The sequence below is a fragment of the Ptychodera flava genome, assembly GCF_041260155.1.
Source record: "Ptychodera flava strain L36383 chromosome 3 unlocalized genomic scaffold, AS_Pfla_20210202 Scaffold_25__1_contigs__length_14229661_pilon, whole genome shotgun sequence".
In the NCBI taxonomy this organism is placed as follows: Eukaryota; Metazoa; Hemichordata; class Enteropneusta; family Ptychoderidae; genus Ptychodera; species Ptychodera flava.
In genome coordinates, this window is record NW_027248279.1 from 650,001 (window position 1) to 660,138 (window position 10,138).

The following is a 10,138-nucleotide window of genomic DNA, read 5'->3' on the forward strand; positions in this document are numbered from 1 at the left end:
GTTATTCAAATTACAAAAACGCGCTATGCGTATTATGATGGGCACTAAGTGTACTTATCATACCAATGGACTTTTTTAGTTCGCTGCATGTCATGACTTTACCTGATACAATTTTATACAAAAATATGTGTTTAGTGTTTCAATCCTTGAAAGGTATAGCCCTATTGTACATGACGAAATGTTCAAATAAGCCAATCAGCGCCACAGCCGTGTGAACAGAGCTAGATCCTAACATAAACTTGGCATCCCTAGATCCAAAATGATTTTAAAAAAAACCAGTTGGTCTGTATAAGTTGTATATATGTATGTATGTATAGATGGATGGATGGATGGATGGATGGATGGATATATGTATGTATGTTTATGTATGTATGTATGTATGTATGTATGTATGTATGTATGTATGTATGTATGTATGTATGTATGTATGTATGTATGTATGTATGTATGTGTGTGTGTGTGTATGTATGTATGTATGTATGTATGTATGTATGTATGTATGTATGTATGTATGTATGTATGTATGTATGTATGTATGTATGTATGTATGTATGTATGTATGTATGTATGTATGTATGTATGTATGTATGTATGTATGTATGTATGTATGTATGTATGTATGTTATGTATGTATGCATGTAAACATGTATGTGTGTATGTCTATGATATTTAAATTTTTATTTTACAATAGTTGCACCTGACCAACCTAAACCATGCAAAACAAGTATCACAGGTTATTCAGATTACGTCATGGACAGTGAACTTCTTGAACTTAGCTGTATATCGTGCAGTGCAAATCCAATCGCTGATATTGAATGGTTTAGTGATGACCTACTTGTGACGTCAGGCATCAGTGAAAGGGAGATTACTGAGGGACATTATAATGGTTATATATCGACTGTGCGTCTGAGACGAAATGTCACCGCTACTGACCATGGAACCGAGTTCTGGTGTGTTGTATCGAGTAAAACCTACTTTCCAGATGAAGATTATCGCTCACAAGTTTTGAAGTTGAATGTTTATTGTGAGTAACTCTTTCCATTCGTGACATGATACAATATTATTAACCCTTTGCATTTATCATATTTTGATATACCTTGATTCTTCGTGAGATTTATATTTAAAACCTCTGACATCTTTTCTTCATCTTTCATCAAACCAAAGTCCCAAAAGAGAACCTGTTATGAAACTTGCCTTCCTACTGTTGCTGTTCCTTACAGACACGCCTCATTCTATGGTAAGCTATGGTAACACTAATTCTACCACTGCGAATGCTGGGGAGACCGCTGTTCTTACTTGTAACGTCAGCAGCAACCCACGTGCCAATATCACATGGATTGACAATGCAGACAATGTTATCATAAATGATACTAGAGACTATCATTTACATGAAATATGGCTTGATACAATAATTCACAGCTATCTGACAATACATAATGTCAACAAGGACGCCAGTGGTCGGTACATCTGCCAAGCCAGTAACCAAGTAGGAAAAAAAGAAATTGAAATACAGCTACATGTTATCGGTGAGTTTTGATGGTGACGATGATAAATATTATTATTATTATTATTATTATTATTATTATTATTATTATTATTATTAATGTTGTTGTTGTTGTTGTTGTTGTCCTTGTTGTTGTTGTCGTTGCTGTTTCTATTGTTAGTGTATTAATGGTATTATTGATAGCTGCATTGCTGTATATTTACGTTGTTGGAAAATCTTTATTTAACAATGTTAATTTACTTTTACATTAACCGAAAATAACTAAATGATTCATTTTCTTCCAGAGGAAGCAAGTTCGATTCTTCCTATCTCGGCATCAGTGTCTTCCGCTCTGCTTTTAATATTATTGGCGTTCGCGATCGTGTATGTACGTAAAAAGCGAAGAGGTCATGTGACAACAAAAGGTGAACGATGCTTGTGTACATTTTACGATGAACTGATAATCAATTAGTCACATCTTTTCTTTAAAGTTGAATGTTGAGTTCAAGGTCACACGCAAGCCTACTAACACCAGAAGCAAGCATTTCCTTTAAAAGAATGGGGGACAAGAAGAGGGGTTGTAGCTGTGCGCATTTGTCACAAGCAGTCTTGTACAATATTGAATAAAAAACATCGTAGCTAAACACAGCACTTTGTATTCGCCCGTTTTCAGCTGCAGGGTTTTATCGATTTAATGCCACTTATTTCTGCTGCATTGTGTACTTCGTATGTACGTGATCAGATGTACACAGCAAATGTTTGATCATTAACACCTTTTGCGCGTCGCTACGAATTTACAGCACTTTTAAATGGCCAACGGATCTCTTGTCAGTGTATTAAAACTGATTTTTCATCAATAACGGACTTGAAACTATAAAACAGTATTTTGCTCACAAGGCTATGTCTAAAGTATTCACAAAATGTAGCATGTTGACACAGAGCTATATTTATTTCCGTGGAAAAGATTAATGCAAGTTTTTTTGACCATTTGCCCGTATTGCTTCCAAGCGTTACTCGTTCAAAACAATAAACCGTACGAAGTTAAGCTGCCATTTATAAAGTAGCAATGGTTTTAAGTCACTGTGACTTTACCATCCTCAATAAATCGTGTTTTATTAGACTCATAACCCTTATAGTAGTTTCATCGGTTGTACGTTTGATGCAACAAAACAACCTTGAACACGGTGTTATACATATTAACTTCACATGTCTTTGTGTTTCTCTTTCTATGTTTCTCTCTTCAAGTGATAGGCGAAATCGATTTGGAAGGGTAATGTACAATTACTGTTCTAATACACCACTTATTCAGCGGTTACATACAAGCAGAAATGAAACAGAGCATAATCTAATAAATGTAAAGGGAGGGGTTGTTGGAAATGCCTTTGTGCAACTTTCTTATTTGTGCACACTGTATCTCCAGCTCAGTTTATATAGATGCGTCAAGTTAAAAAAAACAAACTTAAACATTTACAGCGTACCGACTTCTACATTATGACAAAAGCGTTCTCACCTAGATGCAATGTTGACATTGGTCGTATATGTACTATACGGCTTTAAAGCGAAGTTTAGAAGAAGCAACCTTTCAAACTGAGTGCATAAAGTTAAAAGGTCACAAATCATTCGTTTTTCTAGGCTTTGGCATTCTTTTGGCACTGTGATATTAGCGTTAAGTTGTTAATATACACCTGCTGAGATAAACTATAATGGTTTATAGGATTCAATGACTTCCTATATTTGCCCTGGTAACGTAGTTTTATACGAGCTACTCATCTACTATGTTTGACATCTGATTGGGCCACTTACCCGCTGTAATTTTTTTTACATAAGTAGGTGTTTATGTCATAAATAAAATGTCATGCATAAAGAGCACATCAAGGTTTATATTTTCATTAAGAGGTTTTACTTCCACGCAATGGGTGCCTGTCGTGTCATTGGCTATTGTATTTGTTTCTAATGTAGAAACGTCTACGCAGAACTGTCACCCGTGTCAGCAAATCCCAGGATACCTGATAGTGGAAAATATATGTCCCTGTTGCATCGTAACAAGCAAAGTGAGTAATAGAAAGTGATTTCAATTTTAAAAAGTAACCCTTGATGTAAAATATAACATTGATTTGAGCAATTAAACGATGCAATAGGAAAACCAAAGTGTAAAAATATTTTTGTTCGTGTAATTGCCTATAGTTATTATGGTATGTAAGGTTGTGCTAGCATTTCACTGTCATTACTAACATCGTGATATTATTAATTCAGATGAAAGGCAACGAATATGGAAAAAACGTTACAAAAATGAGAAAATTGGCGCGCTCACATCATTACCAAATGCAATAGAAGCTCCCTAACTGCTTAAAGCTACTTGTATGTTCCCTGAAAATACAATAATACTACTGTAAAATTACATAACTTGAGAAATTATCATTCTTTTATGTTACATAAGGCGAAACCGTCGATGGACAGATGAATCTAGCAATGGAAGTAAGTACTTTACAGAAACTTAAGATTTATTCTAAACTTTAAATATTTTTGTACTTGGTTTGCAAATAGTAATACACCGTCCTGTTGAATCCTGTTTTGTTTTATAGGTTAGGAGGCAAAATTCATTTTTAAATGCGTTAGTATTTTTCTAAGCTGACACACAACGGCATTTGAAATTTTACATCTAGAAAAAGTGATTAATACGTAGGTATTTTGGAAGCATGTCGTCAAACTAGTGCCAAAGTGCATATCATTTTGTATTTGCGTCGTGCGGCATAAATTTTAACTTGTAAGTATAACCATCCTTACTGCATTTCTATACGTAACTGTAGCATACAGGCGGGAGAAGCAACGAGGTATCAAGGGAATCAATAACGTTTGTGCAGGACATATCTGTCGGTGTATTCACTAATCTCGTCAAGGGAGAAATGGTCTTATCTGAGAGAAGTAAACAGGTCGTGACTGTGAAAGTACTCTTAGGTACAGCTATCTCTAATTTTGTATATTTTACACGAAGAAAGTGACAATATGCCTGATTATGCTATCGTGTATTGCCAGAATATGATCCATGCATGCACATGACATATCAAGTGACACAGAAAAACAGTTAATATTAAACACTGATTATAATTGCAAAACAATTCAAAATTTAGATTTCATTTGTAAATAATTTAACCTATTTTCTCCTGCGAAAGTAACATAGACAGTGAGATTCCCTGGCTGCGATGAGATTTAATCAAGTTTAATGAATCTCACTACAGACTGTAACAATATGAGATGAACAATTATTTTGTAATCTCATAGCTACCTAAACAGGCACTGGTTTTGCCCTTATATAATAAAGTATTCTTTTTTCATGAGTAGATGAATCGAATAGCGAATTGGAAAAGTGTGTTCTTTGCGAAATACTGTTCTTTAAAGAAATTGCCATCCATGAAAACGTTATCAGTATGCTGGGATACATTACGGCGAAAGGTGGGTCGCCTTCTTTGAGCAAATTAGCGTGTGTATTGAATGTTACTAATAAAATGTTCTATAGCATGACATAAACAGAAAATAGATCAAAGTGCAATTTTACACGCACCACAAACGAAACTACAAATTGTCACAAAATACTGAGATCTATTTCTCTATATCATACATGACAGACATTGTCCTTGACACTTATAGAAGAGGACAGTGCCGAAGCGTCTGATTTTTGATGCAACGCTGCCCTGTAGTTTGCTAATGACCTTCTTTCAAATTGTTACGTATTTTTATCTAGAGATAAAAATCGCTCGATTTTGACCATTGCATTAATTTTCAACTGTGTTTTCATTATATTTCGCTTCAAATGAAAATGTAAATTATGCCTACCACAACATCTTTCTAATACAATTAAATCGTTTATCGATACATCTTCATATCTTTACATACAGCTCCGTTGTGTATTGTTTTTGAATATTGTCCCTATGGAAACTTGAAGGATTTCTTACTTGACCTCCAAAAGGAGGTCAAAAAGTTGGACGAAGACGAACTGGAAGAGAGCACCGCTGATCTGCTGATTCACTTTGCCTCACAAATTGCCAATGGAATGGCCTTTCTGGAAAAGATAGGGGTAAGTTTCGACTTGATCTTTGCATCAAATAGTGTATCAGGAGACCTTGTATATTTTTGTCAGTCTTCTTCATTTGTCTGTTTGTCTGTCTCTTGCAGTGTGTTCATCGAGCGCTAGCCGCAAAGAGTGTTCACGTAGGACACGGAAAGGTCTGTAAAATAGCTGAATTTGGTTTCTCCAGCAAGGCCATGGATGTGAACACGTATGAGAAACTGACAAAGGTAAAATAATTTTTAGAGGATGGATGGATGGATGGATGGATGGATTATTGATGGATGGATGGATGGATGGATGGATGGATGAACTATGTATCATTTCCTCCTCAAGCAATGCCTACATTAATTCAAACACGATAGAATATGAGATGGAATAAAGCCGTAGGAACGGATAGAACCTCACTAGTAGAAGTATAAAGCGGTTAGTTTGAAACAATCTTTTATATGTTCGTGATGTCTTCAAGCGTCTTTTCTAAAGAACTCGTTCTCGTTGTCTTCATTGTCTCATTTGTGAATTTACTTAGTTTTGTGATCAAACGCATGCCATTGTTCTTTTAGGGTCGCATTCCTATTCGTTGGATGGCCTTAGAATCGATCCTTCAATGTGTGTATACGACCAAGACTGATGTGTGGTCATATGGCATTGTGTTATGGGAAATATTTAGTTTCGGTAAGAAAATGTACGATATTCTGAGTCAGTAATATTATTTTTACAGTGTAGTGTCATGGTTTTCAAAAGAAAAAAATGTTACCTCTTTCTTTGTATACATCCTTTCGTTTTTATGTCCATTATACAAATGCTACTGCACCATAGTGTATGTACTATGGCAACACTGTCTTTGCATATTGATATAATTGTGCACCATCCACTACGACACATAGACGCGAGAGTTCCGAATGTTTTACTTTCTAACTAAAGGTTCAGCTGTAGGTAACGCGCACGTCTTCGCTTGCCAGTGTCTCTTGTCAGGGCAGACTGATGGCCCTCGAAATCAGATCTTGGCAGAACTAGTCGTCAAATGGTGTTTTTTACACTTCAGTGCACTCGTTAGCATTGTACTGGTCAAGTTTCCGAGTTACGTCATGTTTCCAAAAAGACAACATACATCGGCAAGAGCCTCGAAGACGATAAGCTCGTCGATTTCTCGCACCCAGGTCGCAGTTGCACACTTTGCATTATGTCAGCGCTGTCTTGCATCCCCTTGTTTATGTGACCTGTGCAACACGCTGTAAATGGTCCGCAGAGTTTGAAACTCCTTCCGACTTCTGTTAGACAACAGCAGGTGGTTTTCTCACGGCTAAGTTAGAGGGCAATGTAGTCGAACTTGTGAAGGGCGATGGTAGACGAAGTGCATATATGTATATGGTTTACACAAAGTGGGGAAGTAGTAAGTAATTAATGAATTCATCTCGATTCAGGTAATAAGCCGTATCCAGACATGCCAATTAAAGATGTTATCCGGGAACTTCGGCACGGTTACAGGTTGCCTGCACCGAAACATGCAGATGAAATGATGTGAGTGTTAAACGTACCAGCATGCTAAAATTACTTCAAGTACAAATTAATGATATCTATTACTGAAATTCTGTGAGTCCTGCAATCCTCAGACAGAAGTAAGAAGACAGAGATCGCGCCAAAAAATAAGCTCGACATCCCTAGATCCAAACTGAATGTTTTTTAAAAACACAACATACATACATACAAACATACATACATACATACATACATACATACATACATACATACATACATACATACATACATACATACATACATACATACATACATACATACATACATACATACATACATACATACATACATACATACATACATACATACATACATACATACATACATACATACATACATACATACATACATACATGCATGCATACATATATACATGCATGCATGCATGCATGCATGCATGCATGCATGCATGCATAAATACATACATACATACATACATACATACATACATACTGTTACGTGCAGAGAAAACGAACAAAAGGGTGAACTCAGCAGTTAACGTTTAAACAAAATTTATTACGAAAATAAATTAATTGCTAAGTCAGGGATAGAGTACAAGCTTTAAAATTGTACAGACTACTTATCTCAGCTGGGACGGCAAAGCTCCAGTCTCAGAGTTGTAACAGTCAGTCGGATGAATGAACAGTCCTTTGGTTTGCAGGCTTGAAGCTACACAAAGTCCACAGTATAAATCCAGCGTTGACAGTGAAGGTCTTGAAAAGTCTTGAGAATGACTACTGCTGGAGTTTAGTAACACACAAGAGACACGATCCCAAAAGTCTGACTGGAAGCTGTGCACGTCCCTTTTATAAAGGCATATAAGAACAATCTAGAACTTTTATTGACATGCTAATTACTGTTCTAAAATTATCTCCCTTACACAACTAATCAACTTTCCAGAACATTCCAAACATGACTAATTGAATTCAAGGTTGTGAGGTCATCAAGGGCAGTGACCTTGAGAATGTTCTAGACTAATTGAACTCAGGTCATGATGATGTGGGGGGAATGACCTACATAACACACCCCCTCTTCAAAAAAAGAAAATTTTTCAAAGAAAAATCTTTCTTTTACAAATGTAATCTTGAAAAGGATTTAAGTACTCAAATTTTGTTTTACTCTAAAGTAAAGTTTCTTGAAAGTGAACAACAATAAAATTTCTTGAAAGTGAACAACAATAAACTCTAAATACGAGAGAGACAGTCTGCAATTAAATTGTCTCTGCCTTTGATATGTCTAATGTCAAGATTAAACTCCTGTAACATTAAACTCCATCTTAGCAATCTCTGATTTTTGCCTTTAAATTTCTGTAGAAAGACAAGAGGGTTGTGATCAATATAAACCACTATTGGCTGATTTGAAGAAGTAACATAAACTTCAAAATGCTGTAAAGCTAATATCAAAGATAAACACTCTTTTTCAATTGTAGAGTAGTTTCTCTGGGATTTTTTAATTTGCGTGAAAAATAGCAAACAGGATGATCTATACCATGACTATCCTCTTGCAATAAAACAGCACCAGCAGCCGTATCACTAGCATCTACAGCTAATTTGAATGGCAAAGTGAAATCTGGTGCAGACAACACTGGGCACTTTGCAGTATGGCTTTAAGTGTATCAAATGCCTGTTGGCATTGCTCTGACCAAACAAACTTTACTTTCTTTTTAAGTAAGTTAGTCAAAGGCTCAGTAATTGTGGAGAAATTTGGACAGAATTTTCTGTAGTAACCAGCCATACCGAGAAAGCGCATCAGTTGTCGTTTGCAGTTTGGTATGGAAAACTTGAAATGGCACTGATTTTGGCATCAACAGGTTTTACCTCACCCTGTCCTACAGTATGTCCGAGGTAAGTTACCCTCGCCCAACCAAACTCAGATTTGGCAAGGTTGACAGTCAACATTGCTTTACTCAGTCTCTCGAAGAACTTCCGCATGAGCTTAATGTGTTCCTCCCAGGTGTCACTATACAGGATGACGTCGTCAACGTAAGCTGCACACCCGTCTAGCCCGGATATGACGTCTTGATCATCCGTTGGAACGTTGCCGGAGAGTTCTTCATTCCGAATGGCATCACCTTGTACTGGAACAATCCGTCTGGTGTAACAAAGGCGGATATTTCACGAGCACGATCCGTCAGAGGGACTTGCCAAAATCCCTTCAGTAGGTCAAATTTCGTCACATACTTGGCTTTTCCCACTCGGTCGATGCAGTCATCAATCCTCGGGATTGGGAAAGTGTCTGTCTTTGTTAAAGTGTTGACCTTCCTAAAGTCCGTGCACATACGATAACTGTGATCTGATTTGGGAACAAGTATGCACGGCGAACTCCAGTTACTTTTACTGGGTTCAATAAAGTCATTGTCCAGCAGGTATTTGACTTCTTCCTGGAGATATTTCGCTTTTGTTGGATTCAGTCTGTATGGTGTGTTGTTTTACAGGCTTACTGTCCCCAACATCAACGTCATGATAGATGACGTTTGTCCTCGTTGGAACATCTTGAAACAGGTGTTTATATTCGTGGAGCAGTTCTTTCACCTGTTGTTGTTGTTCTGGCTGGAGGTGTGCCAACTTTGTAGACTCCAGCTTCTCCAGGATTTCTGAGTTCTGAAGCTTGACCGAGCCCAGCTTTGAGTTTAGAGTATTTTCACTCAAGTCAGTTTCAGTATCACTATCTTCATAATGGTTTGAACTGACTGCACTGACAGGCTGAGTTATAGTAGGATTATCCCTATCCAAATATGGCTTAAGCATATTTATGTGACATAGCTGTTTTTGTTTTCGCCTGTCAGGTGTTATTATGATGTAATTTAAATCACTCAATTTCTTATCAATTAGATATGGCCCAAAGTAACGAGCATGGAGTGGTTTGCCAGGAATCGGAAGTAGAACAAGAACCTTTTGACCTGGTTCAAACTTCCGTTTTGAGGTGCTTTTATCATATTTGATTTTCATTGACTGCTGAGATGACTCAAGATTTTCTCTGGCTAATTCACATGCTTTAGAGAGTTTCGTACGAAAATCTGACACATATTGCAAAATATTCAGACAATCATCATC

The 10,138-nt window shown here is 36.7% G+C and overlaps 1 protein-coding gene across 1 annotated transcript; it reads left to right on the top strand.

The window, feature by feature from the left end:
- The first annotated feature begins 5,380 nt into the window (after positions 1 to 5,380).
- LOC139125158 (tyrosine-protein kinase receptor Tie-1-like) lies at positions 5,381 to 7,071 on the top strand. Its single transcript, XM_070691263.1, has 4 exons — positions 5,381 to 5,555; positions 5,654 to 5,776; positions 6,110 to 6,221; positions 6,971 to 7,071. Exons 1-4 carry the CDS (start codon positions 5,532 to 5,534, stop codon positions 7,069 to 7,071), a joined length of 360 nt encoding a protein of 119 aa, XP_070547364.1. The 5' UTR covers positions 5,381 to 5,531.
- Positions 7,072 to 10,138: the final 3,067 nt, after the last annotated feature.

What these genes read in the sequence shown, in the direction of transcription:
- LOC139125158 (XM_070691263.1), top strand. Translation starts at nt 5,532, where the DNA reads ATGGCCTTTCTGGAAAAGATAGGG. An exon ending in CCTTTCTGGAAAAGATAGGG is followed by an intron (nt 5,556 to 5,653) that starts GTAAGTTTCGAC and finishes TGTCTCTTGCAG; the next exon opens with TGTGTTCATCGAGCGCTAGC. An exon ending in ATGGGAAATATTTAGTTTCG is followed by an intron (nt 6,222 to 6,970) that starts GTAAGAAAATGT and finishes ATCTCGATTCAG; the next exon opens with GTAATAAGCCGTATCCAGAC.